Below are 24,801 nucleotides of genomic sequence, written 5' to 3' on the forward strand. Positions count from 1 at the left end.
AGTGGGAATGCAGAGAGAGAGCTCTGCAGCTCCTGACAGTCAGTCTGCAGCTACTACCCGACCAGCAATGCCATCCTTGACATGTGCCCGAGGGAAAGGAAAACACGTCCACATAAAAAACTGTGGACCAGTGTCAACATCAGGACTGCTTCTCAGTCAAGGGTGAAGACCAGGCCTGACGCCCCTCAGCTGATGAACACACAAAAGACAGCATGTTCACTTGATGGAATATAATTTGGCCATAAAAAAGAAAGAAGTCCTTGCTGGCGGCATACGCCTAGAATCCCAGTGGCTCGGGGGCTGAGGCGCTAAGCACTCAGTGAGACCCCATCTCTAAATAAAATACAAAACAGGGCTAGGGATGGGGCTCAGGGGTCGACTGCCCCCGAGTTCAATCCCCAATACCCCCTGCAAAAAAAAAAAGATTGAAGTCCCGACACATGCCGCAGCATGCATGCAGCCATTCCCCAGATGAAGATTTAGGATACCAAGAACAAGCTTCAAGCCGGGCGTGATGGTGCATGCCTGTCATCCCAATGGCTTAGCAGGCAAATGGTGGTCAAGACCAGCCTCAGCAACTTAGGTAGACCTGTCTCAAAGTAAAAAATAAAAAGGGCAGGGCTAGGGACACAGCTCAGCAGTAGCACACTTGCCTAGCATGCTTACAGCCCAAGGTTCAATCCCCAGCCACCACAAAAAAAGGAAAAAAGAGCAACTCTGGGTTCAGCCCCAGCATTAGGAAAGAAAAAAGAAACCCCATTACATCATTGCTATTCATCAATTAGTTAAAATAAGAACAAACTTAAATCGATACTGAAGTTTCATGGGAATCTTAATATTACTTAAGCTTAAAGAACAGTGCTAATTAGCAGCACAGAACCTGTCTCAAAACCTGAAAGGGCTGGGGATGTAGCTCAGTGACAGCGCACCCCTGGGTCCAACCGGATGGCGTGCTTCCCTGCGGCTGCGTTTCTCCAATGCATCTGTGGCAGGCAGCTAGGAGGGACAGACGAGGTGCGAGAGGGGACCCGCGAGGCAAGACCAAGGCTCCGGGGAGTCTGAGGCTCTGAGACACACACTTCCTAAGCAACGCAGCACATCCGAGCGGACACTCAAGTGTGAGAGACGGCGGGCAGGGCACACCAGGGAGGGCACTGCCCACGGCACCCGGCTGGGAGGAGGGAGGAGGCGAGGCAGTCAGGAGGGCCAGGGCCAGGCAGGCAGCACAGGAGTGGCGAGGCTACCTTCTCAGTGATGCCGTTGAACTTGGCCAGGATGTTGAAGAGTGGCACCTGGGGGATGATGAGCTGCTCCTTCTCGTCCTTGTAGAGCGGGGCGGTGGGGAGGTCCAGCGTTAGGTACATGAACGTGGACTCCACCATGGTCTCCTGGTACTCGTCGTTGTGCAGCAGCTGCTCCTTCTCCTCTGCGGGCTGCGGATGAGTGACAGCAATAGGAGGGCAGGTGTGGCAGCAGGATGCAGGCCACCCGGGACAGCGCCAGGACGGCTGCCGGGGCCTGGCAGGTCCCAGAGCTGCAGCCCCCAATGACGCCGGTTCAAGAACCAACCCACGGCATTCACCCATAACCCGTAAGCCACTTGGGAGGCTGAGGCAGGAGGATCGCAAGTTCAAGGCCAGCCTGAACTTAGCAAGACCCTGTCTCAAAATAAAACAGAACAGCTAGGGGTGCAGCTTAGTGGCTACCCTGGATTCTAGCCCAGTAGCAAACAAACAGAGCAGTCTCTTCTGTGTATTCTGCTTATAAACCGACCATCTAGAAGTCTCTGGGATGGTCTGGGAAGCATGGCTGAGCCTTCGCAGCGGTCGGGCCCTCGCATCACCATGTCCAGAGCCCACAGCCACCCACAGGGGCCTGAGGAGCTGCTCTGGGCAGTTCTCCCCTCCAAGTCCCCTAGGCAACACCATCAGTCCTAGACAGCCCCACCCACTCACCAGATCAGGATGGGGAAGCTTCTTAGTGAAGATCCGCATGGACCCCTGGAAAACATCAGTCACTATCGCTGCGCAAACAAAAGGCAAAGCACAAACATGGTGAGCCTGGAAAGCATGACGGAAACATCCCCATCCTGAGACAAAGCACAGCTTCCGGCCCCAAACCCAAAGAAGCCTCCTACACAGAAGCATCCCTTGGAAACACGCACCACTGCAGTCCATTTACGACTGTGTGGAAGGGATCACTTTGTGTCTTCTCCAAAGGCACTGGGACCCTCCAAAACAGGGCCTGGCCCATGAGAGAAACATGCACGACATCAGTGAACAATTCATGGAGCCTGAAGATTCATGACTCACAAAAATTCACAAGCAACTAGGCACAGAGGTGCGTCCATGTTAGTCCTGCAACCTGGGAGGATGAGGCAGCAGGACTGCAATTTTGAGACCAGCCTCAGCAATTTAGTGGGACCCTGTCTCCAAGTAAAAAATAGGGCTGGGGCTGTAGCTCAGTGGCAGAGCGCATGCCTAGCCTGTGTGAGGCGCTGGGTTCAATCCTAGCACCACAACAAAATAAATAAAATAAGAGCATGCTGTCCATCTACAACTAAAAGAGAAAATTTTTTAAATAAGTGAATAAATAATAATAAAAAATAAAAGGGCTGGGGATGTAGCATGGTAGGGGAGTACCCTTGGATTCAATTCCCAGAACTGAACGTATGTGTGTGTGTGTGTGTGTGTGTGTGTGTGTGTGTGTGTGTGTATTACACAGGGCCCAACCAAGGAACTGCCCATAACTATATGCTGCCCACAAAGGGAATAATGTCCACCAACACTGGACACAAAAGCAAAGCAAAACCACAGACTAAGAGATGGACGAGAACAGGACCAAAGCAATGAGAGAGCGCACACTGGGTCCTAGAAGCCTGCCTGGACACAGGTGAGAATGTACAAAGTAGGCCAGGCTGAAGACACCAGGGCAGGCAGGCCACAAGGGAAGGACACCTCCAGGGCCCTCAGAAATCAGAAGTCAAGAAGATGCACTGGGTCTCTACACGCTGCCCAGCTCTGCAGCCCAAGAGCTGATAGCTGCGCTGGGTGCCCCTAAGCCAGTGAAGACGATGAGGGGCAGAGGGACTCTAAGTCTGGGACCCTAGCAGGTCAGCCTCCTGCCTCAGTGCAGACCCTGCATGAGGAACTAGCTGCTAGGTGGTTCCAACCTGCAACTCAAACGCCAGGCCACCACCCTGCACTGGCAGGAGCCTGGAGGGCCACAGGGCACTGCCCAGCATGTTGAAACTGGAACAGGAGTTCAAGGCACTATTATACCCATTTCTATTTTGTTAAAAGAAAATTTAATTGACACGTAATAATTGTACAGGGTAACATTCCAATACATGTATACAACACGTAATGATCAAATCAGGGCAACTGGTGTAACCAGCACCTCAAACATTTGTCATTTCTGTGTTAAGAACATTCCAAATCCTCCACTACCTACTTCCATCCCTACAGTGACCTGCTGCTGACCAGCTATCCTGCCGTGCTACCCTCCTGCACAGCTGCACCCTCACTCCACCCTGCCTGGCCTCCACTCTGCTCTCTACCACAAGACTGACTACCTCAGCTCCCACACGAGGGGTGACGTTCAGGAGTTGTCTTCCAGGCATTTCTGCCACTGGAATGGCTGTAGCTCAGTGGCAGGACACCTGCCTAGCGAGCGTGAAACCTGGGTTCGATCTCCAGCACCACAAAAAAAAATAAAGAAAGAAAGAAAGAAAAATTCCACTGGGAGTAACAACCATATTCTAACAAAATAAATAAATAAATAAATAAATAAATGGACAGGAGCTACAATCAAGAAGAAAATTTAATCTGTTATACAATACATCCCAACACTCTTCCTGTAAAGAGACAGTCTAGAACAAGAGGACAGGAGGTTGTGAAGTTGTTTAGAGATGGACCAGCAGAGAAAAAAGCTCTTTTATAAGCAATGAGACTTACTCTTCTTTTTCTTCTTTGTGCCCCCCAGGGCTGAGTGCAGAGCATTCAGAAACCAAGACAGGAAGTCAACTCCGTCTCCTGGAGAAAAAGAGGCAAGGAACATGTGGAAGCTGGAAACAAGAAAGGAATCCCCAAGCAGCTGGCCACCCTGCAGTCCTGCTACCCACTTCCAGAAGAGAGAGGTCCTCAGAGCACGATGCTCCTGCAAACTACAAACACCAGGCTCCAAGAGTTAGTAACTTCTGCCTCTTTGGGAATAAACCACGGGGCGTCTGCTCAATATACATTAGCACCCCAACATGAGTCTCATTCCCTATGGCCCCAAGCCCCCAAGAAGCCTGGGCCCACTCCTTCCCTACTTACCTACAGTGCCCGGCTTCTCCTTTCCTTAAGTGCCTGAGACTCTTAAAAGCCACTGACTCACTCCTAGGGCTGCTGTCAATGTGCACGTGCAGGTCTTCACTGACCCCCACCTTTGACAGGACATAATCCCAACTCCTCAGAGTGGCACACAAACCAGGAAATTTGGCCCTTCCTTCCCTGCCTCTACGTCAGCTCTCCGCTGACCCCAGAATCCCAGTTCCAGGCATGTGCATGCAGTCTGCCCAGGCCCCACACCTCCATGCTTCTACCCAGAACGTCCACCCACAGGCTGCCCCCAGCCCTGTGGCCTCAGCCTCCCTCCCACATATGCAGCTGGGAGTCCCTGCTCTGTGCTCCCTCCCAGCATGCACTCTGCGTTCTCTTATGGCAGCACCTAACACCCTGTGATCACCTTTTTACACAACTACTTTCCCTCTAGCCTGGGTGCTCCTGAAAAAGAAATACCATGTTTCTTATCCCTGTGGCTCCAAAGTCTAGCACCACAGATGCATGCTGAACAAACTGATGTGGACACTAGCAGACCACCTGAGATCCAGAACTAAGAGTTAGTGTCCACTTTACCCACAAGGCAAAGATAACTTGAGCCCAAAGAGATGAGAGCAACCAGAGGTTCATCAGAGGAGCCACACAGGAGACAGTGAGAAGCACAGGTGGCAGGAACTTAGCAAGGGCTTCAGCATTGCCCAGCCTCCTGGCTTCCTGACACCACACGGTCCATTTCACCAAACAAGACAGGCTTTCTGCTCAGCTTCTGGGACACTGAGCAGAAAGGAGTAAGGAACCACCAAGCTACTCACTTATGGCTATCATCAAGATTCACCACAAAGCAGAAACGCATCTGTTCCTCAAACTAGCTTTGTTGTTAAGTCAGAGAAACGTGGATGACTTCCTCACCTCGAGTGTCTGCCATGGTGCTGGGGATGGAAGCCATCGCAAACACTCGGCAAGCACGCCACCACAGAGCCACTTACCTTGCCTGGTGATCTGAAATGTCTTCCTGCTGCAGAGGACCACAGCCTGGAGCATCTCGTGGGGAGAGACGTGTGCCTTGAAATTGCGAGGGTTCCAAAGCTTTCTCATCAGTTCTCCAAAACGCTGGACCAACAAGAACATGATGTCCCCTGGGGGACGCTTGATGTTCTTGTAATTGTCTTCTTCGAGGAAGTAGTTCCGGAGAGGAGGAACATTAGACAGAGCCTGGAAATCAAACACTGCAGTCAGTCCAAATCCCCTCTGCACAATTCCTGGGAGTCAAGTCCTTCCAGCCATCGTTCCTCTGGTAGCGCCCTGCAAGGGGCCTGGGACAGCCCCAAAGAGTCCAAAGGAAATATCCTTCACAGTAAGTTTCAGAATACAGTTCTGCAGACACTTGGAAGATATGGACATCACAGATGAGTTAATAAAAAGGTATCTGAATCCCTATCTACTGCCACTCAATACTTTCCTTTCTTACTCCAATTAAACCTGTGTAGATACTGAAACTCAAGGCACTAACGGCTAGAAACCACATTCTCTTTCATCAACTACCAGAACACCAGCCCCACTTCTCGACACCATGTTAAATAACATGAATTTGTCAGGATGAACCCAACTACAACAAATAGCTACAAAGCTCTGATGAAAACAATTGGAGAAAATATAAAGTAGGAAAATCATCAATAAAATTTGATGCTTCCCTAATAAAACCATGCAATTGCACATAAAAGTGAATGTACTCTGTTATAATGAAAATGGCCAAACATTCAAAACAAAAATAAATCTGACCTCATTAGGCAAAAGCTTTAGGAAGAAAGGCATGGTCACTGGTCTCAGCTCAGAACTGGTAGGGAGACCATGGAACAGACATCAAATAAAAGCAGAGCATAGACTCACAGTCAGGCGCCTATCATCCGCCATTTGCCTGCCTCTTGCCTGTCCATCGCTTGCCTTACACCTATCCATCACCCACCGCCCGAGCTTCACCTCCCGATCCTCCGACAAGTCAGCAAACTGATCGACAACCACCAGTGGAGCGCCAGCTGCCTGCTGTTGCCTGGAAGTTCACTGTTACAGTACTGCAGGTTTGATTACACGTGACAATAGCCAGGCCTTGTAGGACCCCTGGCCGGATCGACTGAACCCGTCTCCAAGATCCCCTCAGACCAAACAATCACTCCCTGGGCCCTCACATCGACTGACTGCTCCTTGCCGCCAGGACCCACAGACCGACTGACTGCACCCTATCACCGGGACCCCAGACCGACTGATTGCACCCCACCTCCAGGATCCCCCAACCACACAAAACACACTCCACCTCCAGGACCCCTACCTGACAAACCACAGTCCTCCTCCAAGACCTCTGCCGACCACGTCCACACCCCAAGCTGCAGCTCCCCATTTCCCAACACATTTGGAAGCCAGAGCAGCCATCTTGGATAATCCTGGAAGCCATAGCTCCGATCTTTAGGTGGGACAAATCCCATCCTGAGACACCTGCTGGAGACGTGAAGCCTCATTGTCAGGTACCTCTCATGCATCAGGCTACTGAACTCTGGGAGGTTGCATTACTATATGACTGTTATACTGTAGATTTTCTTTTTTCTCCTTATTGAAAAATTTTAAGTTGTTATTTCTTTACTTTTCTTGCTCTCTTTTCCTTTTGTTTACCTGTCCCCTCAGTCTCTTTCTCCCGTATCGCATGCTAACAACCAATTTCTTTTGATTATACTCTCACCCTTTCTTTTATCTAGAACTTCTGTATATTCTTTTCTTATCCCATTAACAGCTACATCCTACATCCCTCTGCATCCTCTTTGTCCTCCATTAGAAACTGCAGACCTTATTGCAAATCTGTTATACTGAAGATAATAACTGAACTCATTCTGTTTATTTTGACAATATTGTTACTGTCCTCATAGGAGCTATTTGGTCTAGGTTTGCATACTGTTTGAATTGGGCACTGATAATATTAATCTCCCCCTTAAAGAAAAGGTTTTAGAAAACTATAGGGCCCAATAAGCCTATAGGGGGGAATCTGCAATACCCAGATCTGCACTGCTAGAGGGGAAGATACATGAACAACATGAAAAAACAAGGGAAGAAAATGATTCAAACAAATCTAGATTCTATATTAGTAGAATCCAATGACAGTATGGTAGAAGAAATGTCAGAAAAGGACTTCAGATTATACATGATTAAGATGATTCGTGAAGCAAAGGATGAGATAAGAGAGCAAAGGTAGGCAATGAATGATAATACCAATAAGCAGTTGAAAAGAGCAACTGCAGGAAGCAAAAGATCATTTCAACAAAGAGATATTCTAAAAAAAAAAAAAAAAAAAAAAAAAAAAAAACAAATGGAAATCCTTGAAATGAAGGAAACAATAAACCAAATAAAAAACTCAATGGAAAGCATCACCAACAGATTAGACCACTTGGAAGACAGAACCTCAGACACTGAAGACAAAATATTTAATCTTGAAAATAAAGTTGCCCAAACAGAGAAGATGGTAAGAAATCATGAACAGAATCTCCAAGAACCATGGGACATCGTGAAAAGACCAAATTTAAGAATCATCAGGATTGAGGAAGGCACAGAGATGCAAACCAAAGGAATGAACAACCTATTCAACAAAATAATAGCAGAAATTTTCCAAGCCTGAAGAATGAAATGGAAAATCAAATACAAGAGGCTTACAGAACACCAAAATACACAAAATCACAACAGATCCACACCAAGGCACATTATAATGAAAATGCCTAAATTCAAAATAAAGATAGGATTTTGAAGGCCACAAAGGGAAAAGCATCAGATTACATATCGGGCAAAACCAATATGGATAGCAGCCGACTTCTCAACTCAGACTCTAAAAGCTACCAGAGCCTGGAACAACATATTTCAAGCTCTGAAAGAACATGGTTGCCAACCAAGAATCCTATACCCAGCAAAACTAAACCTTCAGATTTGAAGATGAAATAAAATCCTTCCATGATAAACAAAAGTTAAAAGAATTTATAAATAGAAAGCCTGCACTACAGAATGTTCTCAACAAAATATTCCATGAGGAGGAAATGAAAAACAACAATGGAGGTCAGCAAAGGGAGGAACTACCTTAGAGAAAAACCACTCAAAGGAGAAACCAAGCCAACATAAAACCAAAAATAATCCCAAATGACTGGGAATACAAATCATATCTCAATAATAACCCTGAACGTTAATGGCCTAAACTCATCAATCAAAAGACATAGACTGGCAGAATGGATTAAAAAGGAAGACCCAACAATATGCTGCCTGCAAGAGACTCATCTCATAGAAAAAGACATCCACAGATTAAAGGTGAAAGGATGGGGGAAAAAACCTACCATGCACATGGATTCAGTAAGAAAGCAGGGGTTTCCATCCTTATATCAGATAATGCGGACTTCAAGCCAAAGTTAGAAGGGATAAAGAAGGACATTTCATACTGCTTAAGGGAAGCATAAATCAGGAAGACATAACGCTCATAAATATTTATGCCCCAAACAATGGTGCATCCCTGTACATCAAACAAATCCTTCTCAATTTCAGGAATAAAATAGATCACAACACAATAATTCTGGGTGATTTAACACACTGCTGTCACCACTGGATAGATCTTCCAAACAAAAAAACAAACAAAGGAAACCATAGAACTCAATAACAAAACCAATAACTAGACTTAATAGACATATATAGAATATTCCATACATCAATGAGCGAATTCACTTTCTTCTCAGCAACACATGGAACCTTCTCGAAAACAGACCATATGTTATGCCACAAAGCAGCCCTTAGGAAATGCAAAATATAGAGATACTGCCTTGTATTCTATCACATCATAATGGAATGAGAGTAGAAATCAATGACAAAATAAAAAACAGAAATTACTCCAATACCTGGAGACTAAATAATATGCTATTGAATGAAACATGAATAACAGAAAACATCAGGGAGGAGGTAAAAAAATTCTTATAGGTCAATGAGAATGACGATATAACATATCAAAATCTCTGGGACACTATGAAAGCGATACTAAGAGAAAAATTCATTCCATGGAACGCATTCAAGAAAAGAATAAAGCAACTAAATGACCTAAAGCTCAAAGCCCTAGAAAAAGAAGAACAGTATAACAGCAAAAGTAGTAGAAGACAGGAAATATTAAAATCAGAGCTGAAATCAATGAAATTGAAACAAAACAATTCAAAAAACTGACAAAACAAAAAGTTGGTTCTTTGAGAAACTAAACAAAATAGACAAACCCTTAGCCATACTAACAAAGAGAAGGAGAGAGAAAACTCAAATTACTAAAATTCGTAATGAAAAAGGAAATATCATGACAGGACACCACTGAGCTACACAACATAATGAGAAGCTGCTTCAAAAATCTGTATTCCTACAAAATAGAAACTACTGAAGACATTGACAAATTTCTAGAGACATATGCTCCTCCCAAACTGAACCAGGAGGACGTATGCAATTTAAACAGATCAATATCGAGCAATGAAATAGAAGAAGCCATTAAAAACCTACCATCCAAGAAAAGCCCAGGACCAGACGGATTCTCAGCCAAATTCTACAAGACCTTCAAAGGAGAATTCATTCCAATACTTCTCAAAGTATTCCAGGAAATAGAAAAGGAGGGTATCCTACCAAACTCATTCTATGAAGCTAATATCACCCTCATACCCAAACCAGGAAAAGATACATCAAGGAAAGAAAATTTTAGACCAATATCCTTAATGAATATAGATGCAAAGATCCTTAACAAAATACTGGCAAACCATATCCAAAAACATATTAAGAAAATCGTGCACCACGATCAAGTGGGGTTCATTCCTGGAATGCAAGGATGGTTTAACATCCGTAAATCAATAAACATAATCCATCATGTCAATAGACTTAAGGATAAGAATCATATGGTTATTTCAATTGACGCAGAAAAAGCGTTTGACAAAATACAACACCCCTTCATGCTCAAAACACTAGAAAAAATAGGGATAGTAGGAACACACCTGAACATTGTAAAGGCTATCTATGCTAAGCCCATGGCCAACATCATTCTTTTTTTTTTTTCAACATTTTTTAGTTGGCAATGGGCCTTTATTATTATTTTTTTTTTTTTTAAATTTATTTCCATGTGGTGCTGAGAGTCGAACCCAGTGCCTCACACATGCTAGGTAAGCGCTCTACCACTGAGCCACAACCCCAGCCCCCAACATCATTCTTAATGGAGAAAAACTGAAACCATTCCCTTTAAAAATGGGAACAAGACAGGGATGTCCTCTTTCACCACTTCTGTTCAACATTGTCCTCGAAACTCTAGCCAGAGCAATTAGGCAGACTAAAGAAATTAAAGGGATACAAATAGGAAAAGAGAAACTTAAGCTGTCACTATTTACTGATGACATGATTCTATATTTACAGGATCTAAAAAACTCCTCCAGAAAACTTCTAGACCTCATCAATGAATTCAGCAAAATAGCAGCATATAAAATCAACATGTAGGGCTGGGGAGATAGCTCAGTTGGTAGAGTGCTTGCCTTGCAAGCACAAGGCTCTGGGTTCAATCCCCAGCACCGCAAAAAAAAAAAAAAAAAAAAAAAAAAAAAAAATTGGGAAAAAAACTAACCAAAGAGGTAAAAGATCTCTACAATGAAAACTACAAAACATTGAAGAAAGAAATTGAGGAAGACCTTAGAAGATGGAAAGATCTCCCATGTTCTTCGATAGGCAGAATTAATATTGTCAAAATGGCCATACTACCAAAAGTGCTATACGGATTCAATGCAATTCCAATTAAAATCCCAATGATGTATCTCACAGAAATAGAGCAAGCAATCATGAAATTCATCTGGAAGAATAAGAAACCCAGAATAGCTAAAGCAATCCTTAGCAGGAAGAGTGAAGCAGGGGGTATCGCAATACCAGATCTTCAACTATACTTCAAAGCAACAGTAACAAAAATGGTATGGTATTGGTACCAAAATAGACAGACAGATCAATGGTACAGAATAGAGGACACGGACACAAACCCAAATAAATACAATTTTTTCATACTAGACAAAAGTGCCAAAAACATGCAATGGAGAAAAGATAGCCTCTTCAACAAATGGTGCTGGGAAAACTGGAAATCCATATGCAGCAGAATGAAACTAAACCCCCTATCTCTCACCCTGCCAAAACTCAACTCAAAATGGATCAAGGACCTCAGAATCAGACCAGAGACCCTTCATCTATAGATGAAAAAGTAGGTCCAAATCTTCAACATGTCGGCTTACGATCAGACTTCCTTAATAGGAGGACTCCCATAGCACAAGAAATAAAAGCAAGAATAAATAACTGGGATAGATTCAAACTAAAAAGCTTTCTCTCAGCAAAGGAAACTATCAGCAATGTGAAGAGAGAACCTACAGAGTGGGAGAAAATCTTTGCCACTCATACTTCCGATAGAGCACTGATTTCCAGAATATATAAAGAACTCAAAAAAACTCTACACTAAGAATACAAATAATCCAATCAACAAATGAGCTAAGGAAATGAACAGACACTTCACAGAAGATGTACAAGCAATCAACAAACATATGAAAAAATGTTCAACATCTCTAGTAATAAGAGAAATGCAAATTAAAACTACCCTAAGATTCCATCTCACCCCAATTAGAATGGTGATTATCAAGAATAAAAGCAACAATAGGTGTTGGAGAGCATGTGGGGAAAAAGGTACACTCATACATTGCTGGTGGGGTTGCAAATTAGTGCAACCACTCTGGAAAGCAGTGTGGAGATTGCTCAGAAAGCTTGGAATGGAACCACCATTTGACCCAGCTATCCCACTCCTTGGCCTATACCTGAAGGACTTAAAATCAGCATACTACAGAGATAAAGCCACATCAATGTTCATAGCTGCTCAATTCACAATAGCCAGATTGTGGAACCAACCTAGATGTCCCTTAATTGATGAATGGATAAAGAAACTTGGTATATATATATATAATGGAATATTATTCAGCCATAAAGAATAATAAAATTATGGCATTTGCAGGCAAATGGATGAAACTGGAGAATATCATACTAAGTGAGATAAGCCAATCTCAAAAAACCAAAGGACAAATGATCTCACTGATAAGCGGATGATGACACATAATGGAGGGTGGGCGGGGGGCAAGAATGGAGGAAGGAGGGACTGTATAGAGGGAAAAGAGGGGTGGGAGGGGTGGGGGGGAAAAGGAAAAAATAACAATGAATCAAACACCATTACCTTGTGTAGATGTATGATTATGCAAATGGCATGCCGTTACTCCATGTACAATCAGAAATAACATGTATCCCATTTGTTTACAATAAAAATAAATTTTAAAAAATAAATAAAAGCAGAGCCTACCATACCCCTGGATCCTTCCCAACGGGTCACAAGTTCCTCACCATCCACTGGGGTAAACCAGAGCATGTTTCACTGGTGAGCCACTTAGGAAGGAGGACAGGAGGTTTCTGAAACTACAATAGGTCCAGGTACCTCCAGGGAAGCACCTCCGACCTGGACAGCATCTTAACCCCAGGGGGTCAGGACCGCCCCAGAACACAGCTCAGTTAAAGGAACAGGGACCTGATGTTCAGGCAGCAATTTCTAAAAGGGAGAACTACTCTCAGAAAGCGAGGAGTACAGAGAAGGCTTGCCCTAATTCTCAGTCAGTCACCTGTGGAGAGGCTGCTCTCTGGCCTCAGCAGCAGTACATTTAATGACAGGGCAAGCCTCTAGGGAGAGAGAAGCTGGCCTCCAGGGGGACTGCGGGTTTCCTCGACTGCCTTAGTGGAAACAACACCACAGAGGCCCCGTTCACCTCATATTTCAATCAATAGGGACTTTCCCATGAGAACTAAGATTCGGAAAGCCGGGACTACCATCCTGTCCATGCCCAAATCCTACTCGTCCTGCCCACGACAGTTTTCAAACTCATGAGACGTTGTAGGAGGAGTAGTCTTTAAACCTCTCTCCACTTAAGAAATGACCTTTCCTAGCCGGGCACAGTGGCATACGCCTGTAACCCAGCAACTCAGGAGGCTGAGGCAGGAGGACTGCAAGTTCTATCAGGTCTCAGCAACAGTGAGGTGCTAAGCAACTCCAGTGAGACCCGTCTCTAAATAAAATTAAAAATAGGGCTGGGGATGCAGCTTCAGTGGTCAAGGGCCCCCAAGTTCAATCCCTAGTACCAAAAAAAGAAAAAAAAAAAAAACCTTTCCAGGAACTCGTTATTACAAGAACCAACGCTAAATATAATGGACAGGCCTTGACAATTCTTTTACATGTGTTTTTTTTTTTTTTTTCCCATTTTTAACTTGTTCTTGTTAGTTATACATGACAGTAGAGTGTATTTTAACATATCATACATACGTGTAGCGTAACTTCCCATTCTTGCGGTTGTATACAATGTGGAGTTTCAGTTTGCTGTATTTCCCATTCCACCCCTCTCCTTCCCCTACTCCACTCTTCCATACAATCTTTATGGTAAAAATACCATTGAAAAGTCAGCTTTCTGCTTCCCAGCTGCCACTGAGCTGAGCAGCCTTGCACCATGATGTCTGCCGTGGAGCCAGCTGACAGACTGAATTCTCTGAAAGCTTTACAACTGATAAAGAAGGGTGGGTGCTAATCAATTATAACTGCTTTCAGGATCTCATCCAGGAATAGGAAGACAGTGACAAATAAATCCCTTCAGTGCCGGGTGCAGCTGCACACGGCTGTGATGCCAGTGGCTCAGGAGGCTGACTGGACAAAAGTACTTCATGTTCAAGGCCAGCCTCAGCAACTTGGCAAGGCCTTAAGCCACTTAGCAAGACCCTATCTCTAAGTAAATGTAAAGAAGGGCTGGGGATGTGGCTCAGTGCCCTGGGATTCAACCAAAAACAGAACCAAAAACAACAACAACAAAAAAAACACTCTTCAATGCAAAGGATTATATGGCCAAATTCCTTACTGGGAATGATTTGGTGACAACGAAAAAGGCTTTAATCCCAGGGATGCAGGTATCAGAGAAAGAACAAATCAAGGGATATTTCTGGATGTTGAGTTTACCTAATCTCAGGATACTAAAGGAAAAAAACAAGATGGCCCCAGGCTTTTGAACCCCTGACTTTTCCAAGAACAAATCATGCAAATCACATTCCACCTGGATGAAACACAAGTCACACAGCTGGGCTGGAGAGACACCCACACTTTGAGCACCTTCGACTGACCTCCACATTTCTTGTCAGAACTCGGTCCCTTTCCTGATTTTATTTCTGAGAGGAAAATCACTTGGGGAGGGGAGGCTGGCAGGGGGAACGGAGAGCCATAATTGGAGTTTAACAGTTCTGAATTATATTTTAGAAGATTTTTGAAAACACCACTTATGACAGTGTTGGACAAGGAAAAAATACCCGTTCCCTACTTTCTGGGCCCTTGGCTTTCTGGGGAACAGTCACATGGCACTGAATTGTAGCACCCTAAGTGTATTCCAAGATAAGAACTCCATTTCTTTCTTTTACCAAGATAACGCTTCCTGAAAAGGATTTAAATGGTCATATTTTAAAATATTTTTAAATACTGCATCAATTATTTTAAATTTCTGCTTATCACCAACATTTTACAAAACTGTTTTGGATTTCAAATTGTACTAAGTCTAAAACAGACATGAAGACCAATGAAGACACAAGAGAGAAACCCACAAAAATACAGTTATCTCATACTAGACAAAGGCACCCTAAACACACATTAAAGAAAAGACAGCCTCTTTAACAAAAGGTGCTGAGAAAACTGGAAATCCATATGTAGAAATGAAATTAAACCCCATCCCCACCCTGCACAAAACTCAAAGTAGATCAAGGACCTAGGCATTAGACCAGTGCCAACTAGAAGAAAATGTAGGCCCAACTCTCTATCATGTCATGAGGAACTGAATTCCTCAACAAGACTCCTAAAGCACAGAAGTAAAATCAAGAATCAATAAATGGGCTGGACGTGGTGGCACATGCCTGTAATCCTAGCGGCTCGGGAGGCTGAGGCAGGAGAAGCATGAGTTCAAAGCCAGCGTCAGTAAAAGTGAGGCATTAAGCAACTCAGTGAGACCCTGTCTCTAAATATAATGCAAAAATAGGGCTGGGGATGTGGCTCAGTGGTCAGGTGCACCTGAGTTCAATCCCCCGGTACATTATGTACATACACACACACAAATCAATAAATGGGATGGTATTGAACTAAAAGCTTCTCACAGCAAGAAAAAAAATCAAGAATGTGAAGAGTCTACTAAATAGGAGAAAAATCTTAGCCACCAGCACCTCAGATAGAGTACTAATCTCCAAGACAAAGAACTCAAAAAACTTAACACCAAAAAGACAAATAACCAAACAATAAATAGGCAAAGGAACTGAACAGGCATTTCACAGAAGAATATGATCTCTCAACAAATATATGAAAACATGTTCAACATCTCTAGCAATTAGAGAAATGCAAATCAAAACTAATTGAGATTTCATCTCACCTTGTATCAAATACAAGTAACAAATGTTTGAGGATGTGGGGAAAAGGCACACTCATACATTGCTGGTGGAACTGCAAATTAGTGCAATCACTCTGGAAAGCAGTGTGGATTCCTCAGAAGACTTGGAATGGACTCACCATTTGACTTAGTAATCCCACTCCTTGACATATACCCAAAGGACTTAAAATCATCATACTATAGTGACTCAGCCACATCAATGTTTATAGCAACTCAATTTACAATAGCTAAACTATGGAACCAGCCTAGGTGTCCTTCAATGAATAAAGAAATTGTGATATATACACACAATGGACTATTAGTGAATAAAGAATGAAATTATGATATTTGAGAGTAACAGGATGGAATTGGAGACTACCACATGAAGTGAAATAAGTCAATTCCAAAAACCCAAAGGCTCAATGTTCTCTCTGATGCACAGATGCTAACACATAATGGGGGAGAGGAAGATAGAAGCTTAATGAATTAGACAAAGGGGAATGAATGGAAGCAGGGGATGGAAATAGGAAAGACAGTAGAATTTTTCACACATAACTTTCTTATGTTCACATATGAATACACGACTGGTGAAACTCCTCTTCATGTACAACCACAATAACGGTAAGTTATACTCCATGTATGTATAATATGTCAAAATACATTCCAATGTCATGTATAATAAAAAGACCCCCCCCCCCAAAAAAAAAAAAACCCTCCTAGGTCTCATCCTGTTCCCTTATAAATCACCACACGACGTAACCATGGGCTGGATCACAACGCAGCTCTTTAGCAGGAGGCACTGCACCTGGCAGCATGGGCAGTCCGCGCACACGGGAGGAAGGTCCCGTCCGCCCGGTGTGGAAGAGGCTGCGCAGGCCTCTTCGCACTGCACCCACCTCTCTCCCAGCATTTGCTACGTTACACAATTTGTCCTTTAAGGTTCAGGCATTTCCTAATTGAAAATGTCACAATTTTTTTAAGTTGTCAAAGTAAAAACTGCAAGAAAATACTCGCAATGTAGCAACATACACAACAAAAACAAATGACAGTTTTCATAAAGCAGAAAAAGTACGTAAGAACCATTCACTTAAATAAATATAGATGAATACACACACCCACACACACAATATGTTGGAAATGATCCAAAACACCTAAGTTAAAATAAAGATACCTATAAAATAGAAAAAAAATTTGTTTTCAATGCTAACGGTGACAACACAAGATGAAAGAACACTCTGGGATTGCTGGTGGATTTATAGATAGTCATAAAATGATTATAATCTGGGGATGTAGCTCAGTGGTAGAGTGCTCACCTAGCATGAGCAAAGCCCTGGGTCTGATCTCCAGTACCATAGGGGGAAAAAAATGATTATAATCTGGAACCCAGGTCCTACGAACACTAGTATAAGAATGGGTGACAGCTGTATCAATTCCAACTCAATAAAAAAGAATGACATGTGATCATGAAGGATGCTGCAGAAGGGCCCTGAGTTGAACCACTAAAAATCAAAAGAAACAAAGTATAAAAGAGACATACATATTATGTTGATTCATAAATAACTATGTGCAATTTAAAATTACAGAAAATAAATATAATAAAATGTAAGTGCCACAAAAAGTGAAAAAAAGGTAAAAAGACAGGGGCAGCAAGGCCCTGGGTTCAATTCCTAAGCACCAACCTGCCCAGGAGGGGGATGTGTGTGTAAGATTCCAGGTAAGAAGATTCTGCAGGGCTGGGCTGGGGCTCAGTGCAGAGCACTTGTCTGCACTTGTGAGGCCCTGGGTTCCATCCCCAGCAACACATTAAAAATAGATAAATAAAATAAAGATATTGTGTCCACCTACAACTAAAAAGAAGAAGAAGAAGAAGAAGAAGAAGAGGGGTGAGTGTGAGAGAAGAAGGGAGGAACTTTGGGTCAGGGAGAAGGAAATGAGGGGGGAGGGGCGGGGTAGGAAAGGCGTGGAAGGAGACAGACTTCGTCACCCTCTGTGCATTACACGAATGTAATGATTACATTACACGAATGGTGTGAGCCTACATAGAGCACGACCACAGAAACAAAAGTCGTACCCCATTTGTGTACAGTGAATCAAAATGCAGTCTGTAAGACAAAAATCAAAAATCAAAAACAGGAAAAAAGAAAAGATACTGCAGCACTGCTACCAAGAAACAATGTGAGCTACGTTAAATTTTATGGCAAAATAAATCATGATGGTACCACACCAAAAAAATACGATGCATATACACACTTAGAAAAAGTTCTATTTCTTTGTTTCTTAAGTATTTTTAGTTGTAGATGCACATAACTATTTTTTATGTGATACTGAGGAGTGAACTCAGTACCTCATATGCCATGCAAGTGCTCCACCACTGAGCAACAACCCCAGCCCTCTATTTTTCATTTTGGGAACTGGGGATTGAGCATGGGGTACTTTACACTGAACTACATCTCCAGTCCTTTTTATTTTTTTATTTTGAGACAGGGTCTAAGTTGCTGAAGGTCTCCGTGCGTTGCTAAGGCTGGCCTCAAATTTGTGATCCTCCCCCTCAGCCTCCTAGTCACAAGAGTGCTAAACTATATAGGACAGAACACTAGGAGGAAAAGGAATAAAGCTTTTACTTTATAATTTATATACTTTCAATAATCCTGCATGTTTGTAATTTTTTTAATCAATTTTTTCTTGAAGTGAGATTCTGCTTAACAACATTTTCTAATTTTTCTATAATGTGCATACATAACTTATGTAATTAAAAAAACGTTTTTTGAAAGAAGACATCAGCCCAGGGCTGGGGTTGTGGCTCAGTAGTAGAGCACTTGCCTAGCATGTGTAAGGCACTGGGTTCAATTCTCAGTACCACATACAAATAAAATAAAGGTCCAAGGTCCATCAACACTAAAAAAAAATTAAAAAAAAAAAAAAAAGACATCAGCCCACACAGTGAGCATCTACACCATAAAAAAGAAATATGCCTGATGCAGAGGCACACACCTATAATCCCAGAAACTTGGGATGCTGGCAGGAGAATCACAAGTTCAAGGCCAGCCTGGGCAATTTAGACAGACCCTGTCTCAAAATAAAAAGGGCTGCAGGTGTAGTTCAGTGAGAGTGTGCCCCTGGGTTCAATACTCAGCACAGGGGAAGGAAATTCTCGTTTGGCACTGCGCCGCAACAAGGATGCTACCCCTCCTTCCCTAGCAACTCCAGAGGCCAGGAGCCTAGAAGCTCAGCATTTGGCAGCAACCCTCTAAGTAGATAAAGGAAAATTTGGCTTACGGTAGAACAAATACTCAAGCAGAGCCCTCAGTCAAACCAGCATGGGGGTACCCTGTGACCGTACCCCACAATAACGTCTCGGTGGGCCCTCAGCTGCTTCTGTTACCCTCTCTTCCTTGGCCTTCCTATGGTGATCCTACCTGAAGGACTGCATTGGCATAGTCGTTGGCCTTTATGTTATTCAGTCCCACGATACCCGGCAGGTAAGTGGTACCATCATACGCCCGGGACAATTTGGCTTGCTTGTCCAAGTTTGCAATTTGCTGCTTTGTGAAAGTGGGCTTCAACACATACTGCAAAGCAAAAGAAAATTCTAAGTGTTTTTGAAATATAAACAGAGTTCATAAGATATGTTCATAAGATAAAAAGACCCTTAGCAGATAAGGATGAAGATGAACATGGTACAGTTCCTCTCCATACTGCTGGGCTACACGGGGTTCTCAGTGTCCCAAATCACTGAATCCCACGTCTTTCTTCAGACCTCAGGTTTGATCTCTCCAAGATAAAGGACTGTCAGACACTGCAGGACACTCAGATCTCTGAAGACAGCAGGAGTCTGAGTCTTGAGTGGACCCTCGCCCAGTTCAGCTAGTGTACCTAGCTTAGGAGCAGACATCTCCTCCCCTCAGGCAGGCCTGGGGACTCTAGGACTCCCTGGGAGTGGAGGAAAGGGTCCAGAGTACTCCCCAGTCAGAGTTACAGACTGGATGGAGGTCACTGTGAACTCACTTTGGAGCCTCAAATTTATCCCACTTTTTCCCTCTGTCCAGAATCTTTCCTGATCATAGGTGAGGTAATTGCCAAGGAACCCTGAGTTGGCTCACAAAAAAATCTGCCCCAGTTGGGTGTAACTGAGCAGCCTGTAATCCCAGCAACGCAGAAGACCTAAGGCAGGAGGAACGCCAACTTCAAGGCCAGCCTCAGCCATTTAGTATAACTGTGTTTCAAAATTTTAAAAATGGCTGGGGAAGCAACTCAGTGGTAGAAGACCTGCCTAGCACACGTGAGGCTCAGGGTTCAATCCCCAGAACCACACACACCAATCTGCCCCGACAGTCACCGTGATATCCTCCAGGGAGGAGTCAATGATCTCATAGTTGTCTGGGAGGCAGTAGAACTTGAGGGTGTGCAGGTTGAGGAAGACATGGTGGCTAAACTGGACGCTGTGGATGTAGGCATGAGACTTCAGACCTCGGCCTGTGGAAGGACAAAAGACTGTAAGAGAAGGGCAGACACAAGACATACGGACAAGATCCGCTCCTCCTCCTGTTATTTTGTACTGAAACACGTTAAAAGCAGCAAAAACAAAGTATTACACCATTCATAGACGAGTCTCCACATGAACCTCTCTAATCACAAAGATTAGCAAGAAACAAAGCACGTTAGTTACTTCACTCCCTGATGGCACGAAGATAGGGGTGAGGGAAACTAATAGTAATACCAAACACACACACACGCACGCACAAGCTAGTATCCTGTGTGTCAAAAATCAGGACTATCCACGATCACACCTCACATGCACGTAGGTAAATACACAAGCCCCGAGATGGCCCACTGTTGGGGCTATGCCGTGGGGATGCCGGGAGGGGCGCCTGGCAGCCAAGCCAGAGGTTGCTTTGATAACATCGGTGGTGAGGAGGTTGATTAACATAAGCACACCCAGGTGATTTGTCATTGGCCGTATCCAATTAAGTCCACGCACACAACGTGTGCACAGCACAGGTGTTCCCCAGTGCTCCTGACCTGCCTGCTCATTTTAAGCTTTACCATGATTGGGCAGCTAGCCTAATCTTTGTATAATTGCCGTCAGCCCTACCCATCACCTCCTGGAGGGGATATAAACCGGCTCTCCTCGAGGCCCCAGGTTTGAGGTTGGAGGTTCTGGTTCCGAGGTTCCAGTCCCCGGGTTTCCTGAATCTACAATAAACCGTTCCGAATTCAGAAGCCTCACTCTGAATTTGTCTCCTGCGCCAAACTGACTCTGCTGGACGGCGTCAGCCACCACCACTCGGTCCTTAATTTCCAACTGTCCACATTCAGAACAATCCTGTTCCTATGGACTTCAGCTCATGCTGCCACTCCTGTGTAGGATCTGTCTCCCTTAGGCCGTTCAGAACCTGCATGTCCTGTCAGTGCAAATTCTCTCTCACCTCCTCCATGAACTCAACATAAACACGCCAGTCAACACTAACCTTGCATTTTTCAGCTCCTACTGTCCTTATTTTCATTCACTGACACACAGTCCAGCAAGAATCTTTTTGATCTTATAGGATGGTCTTATAGGATGTACCAATTGTTGTCAACCCAGATATCTCATAAGTTCCTTATAAGAGCAAAGACTACAGTTTACACTATATGAATCATGTGCTATACTATGTACACGGTATTTACTTAGTCTGAATGAGGTGAAATAATCAATTTTCAGAAAAGAACAGAACATAAAAAAATCCTTAGAACAAAAGTAGTGCTGGGGGCATGGCTCAGTGGGAGAGTGCTCATCCACCAGCATGTGCAAGGCCCTGGTTCCACCCCCAGCATTACACACAGAGAAGAAGAAAGAAAGGTATAAGTATAGAAAACATTAGAGGGTCAGAAACCCAAAGTCTTTGAGCACTTAGTCTTTACAGGACTAGTTCTCTCTCCCTCTCAGGTGTATTCAGGTTCTTGCCAGAGACCCTTGTATTGGTTTTCTAAGAGTACTCCAATGTCCTGGAAGGAAGAGGAATTAAAAGACATGACTCCCAAGAACAACTTGTTTTCTTTAAAAAAAAGAAGACCTGCAGATAGCTCTGAAAATACTCACTCACCTTGAAAGTACTTGCCACACACCAGGCAGGCATATGCATTGATATGTGAAAGGGAGATAGAGCACAGTTTCTCAAAGTCAAAGTCCAACACACTCCTAAAAGAATCAAAACAACACAGAAGACCACATAATCAATAGATCAATGTCTAGAAGGAACCCAAACAGCTGTATTGGCTCCAAGTCTAACAGGGACCCAAAAGAAGCTGTGTTTGCTCCAGATTCCAAGTCCCCCAGTATCCTCCAGAGAACGTTTTAACAATCATGTGTAACTTGTGGAGAGCATTAATCATTCTCCAACTCCAGCTACCATGCCCCAAGGTAGGGTGGACGAAGCCCATGAGCCTCTTTCTTCACAGATGTAATGTACACTTATCCATGGGTTCTGCACCGGTGGATCCAACCAACCATACATCAAGAGTATTTGGGAAAAACCAAAAACTACATCTGTACTAATCAAGTACAGACTTTTTTCTCTGTCGTTATTTCATAATCAATATAGGATGGCAACTATTTATACAGTATTTATATCAGTGATTATTAGTAATCTAGGATAATTTAGAGTATACAGAAGGATATGCATAGATTACATGCAAATACCATAGCATTTTATTTTATTTAAGGGACTTGATTATCCACAGAGTTTGATATTCATGGGGATTCTTAGCACCAACCCTCCAGGAATACCAAGGGATGACTAGTCATATTTGTAGCCCGTCAAGAACCCTTCATTACCATCACTTTCTCTAAAGGGAAAGCTAGATGTAGGACTATAATAGGGGTCCCAACAGCATTCTGGGAGGTGAGAGGATATAAACAGATTGAATACACCATTTTATAAGAGAAAAAATTATTTTTGTCCATAAAAATAAGGGGGAAATCTGAAGCATTTTAAGGGAATACCTACAACGAGATTATTTATTCAAGTGTCAAGTGACAGCATATGAATACTGGACAGAAAGGGACAAAAAACCTCTACCTCCACCAAACCCACAAGTGACAAGGGATTTCTATAATAAATTGTTAATGATCCTGTATAGCACAGCTGTAACTACTGACATGTAAATACTGAGAATTTTATATGTGTGTGTGGTACTGAGGATTGAACCTGGGGCACTTTACCACTGAATGACACCCTCAACCCTTTTCATATTTTATTTTCAGATAGGGTCTTTTGCCAAGGCTGATCTCAATTTTGCCATCCTGTCTCCGCCTCCCAAATAGCTAGGACTTCAGGTGTATGCCACTATGCCTGGGAGTAAATATTTTAAGTTTGCTACTATGAATTCTGTTGAATCTTTAGCATCCAGAACAGTACCTCGTATACAGAAGTGCTCAATAAATATTTATTACTATTATTTTAAGTACACTATATATTCCCTTATTTCAAAAACAACAAATTAAGAATGAGCTAAAAGCTCTTTATGTATACGCCCACGTTAAAAAAAAAAAAAAAAAAAAAGAATTCTGCCACTCTAAAGAATAAAGATTAAATGGGTGCAGTGGCTCAGACCTGTAATCCCAGCAACTTGGGAGGCTGAGGCATTAGGACTGCTAAATTCAAGGTGAGTCTCAGCAACTTAGTGAGCCCCACAGTGACTCAGCAAGACCCTGTCTCAAACTAAAAAAAATAAAAAGGATTAGGGATGTACCTCAGTGTAGAGTGCCCCAGGTTCATTCTCCAGTAGACACCCCCCACAAAAAAAAGAGGTTAAAGAACATTGCAAGAAGCACAATTTTATTGGCAGAAAGCTTTAAAAGGAGTAAGGTGGTAGACATGTTGTTCGATGTACAACACAAAGAATTTTCCATGTAAATCGCTTTTTTTTTTTTTTTTTTTCTTCTTTAAACTATCCTCAGCATCTATCTCCTACTGACCTGTTAATGGTATCCAGGTATGGGCAGTGGCGGCTCCTCCGATCCTCAGAATCCACTCGGCCATTCTTTGCTAAAAGGAAAATCGTTGCAGGCTTTGAAAATGCCAACCCTGTACTCAGGATCAACTACCAGTACTAAGAATCAAAAAGGAAAAAACTAACAGAGATGAACTCCTAATTTCTCATATGGCAAAACGTCTTTTTAAAAGTCCACTAAGGGGAGACGCCAGAAGCTGGGAGAAGGTACTTGGTACGTATGTAACCAGCAAGATCCACTTATGGCTGGAGTTGTGGCTCAGTGGTGGAGCGCTCGCCTGGCACGTGGTTCGATCCTCAGCACCACGTAAAAGTAAATAAGGAAAAGACTCCGTGTCCGTCTACAACTAAAAAAATATTTTCAAAAGGTTCGCTTGCACAAATTCAGGGGACACTGAAAACCTAAGGAACCACGTCGCGAGTGTAAGGTAAAGTGCGCGCACGGCCCAGGCGCGGCTGAGGGCGAGCGTGGCCGCCCCAGGCGCACGGCCTGTGGGCCGCGTCGCAGACCGCACCCTAGCCGGGAGGCGGGCGGGCTCGCGGCGCCGCGGGGGGCACTCCGCGCTGGGCCCGCGGCAGCCGGGACAGCGCACCGCGCCAGTCCCAGGAGCTCCCGCAGGGCCGCGCAGGGGAGCCCGTGCTCCGGGAGCTGCCCTGCAAGAGCCCAGGGCTGACGGCGCTCAGAGCGGGTGGGACGAGCTCCCTTCTGCTGTCCGCGGCGCCCACGTCCTTGGCTGGACGGTTGGAGCCAGAGCCGCCGGCCTACGGCCCGGTGCGCGCAGAACCCCGGGGGCCCGACGGAGGGCCTAAGCGGTCCACCGTGAGAGCCGGACACAGCCACTCAAGCCGCGCCGACCGTCGGACGGCAGGAGGCCCGGCGGGGCCCCAGGCAAGCCCTGGGCGCGGCGTCTGGGGCCGGACCCTCGCTCAGGGGCGGCGGCAGCCACGCTGCCCTACAGCCG

At 44.1% G+C, this 24,801-nt stretch overlaps 1 protein-coding gene across 1 annotated transcript in view; it reads right to left on the reverse strand.

The window, feature by feature from the left end:
* Positions 1 to 24,801, reverse strand: part of USP39 (ubiquitin specific peptidase 39) — a 35,764-nt gene that overhangs the window by 10,565 nt on the left and 398 nt on the right. The window contains exons 2-9 of the mRNA XM_079110562.1: positions 23,805 to 23,874; positions 21,931 to 22,025; positions 20,184 to 20,320; positions 19,264 to 19,416; positions 5,312 to 5,537; positions 3,957 to 4,034; positions 1,956 to 2,023; positions 1,245 to 1,433 (exon numbers count right to left, since the gene is read on the reverse strand). Of these exons, the coding sequence (XP_078966688.1) occupies positions 1,245 to 1,433; positions 1,956 to 2,023; positions 3,957 to 4,034; positions 5,312 to 5,537; positions 19,264 to 19,416; positions 20,184 to 20,320; positions 21,931 to 22,025; positions 23,805 to 23,874 (1,016 nt within the window). The remainder of the gene's footprint in view (positions 1 to 1,244; positions 1,434 to 1,955; positions 2,024 to 3,956; positions 4,035 to 5,311; positions 5,538 to 19,263; positions 19,417 to 20,183; positions 20,321 to 21,930; positions 22,026 to 23,804; positions 23,875 to 24,801) is intronic.

This window comes from Sciurus vulgaris, assembly GCF_902686455.1.
Source record: "Sciurus vulgaris genome assembly, chromosome: 14".
Classification (NCBI taxonomy): domain Eukaryota; kingdom Metazoa; phylum Chordata; class Mammalia; order Rodentia; family Sciuridae; genus Sciurus; species Sciurus vulgaris.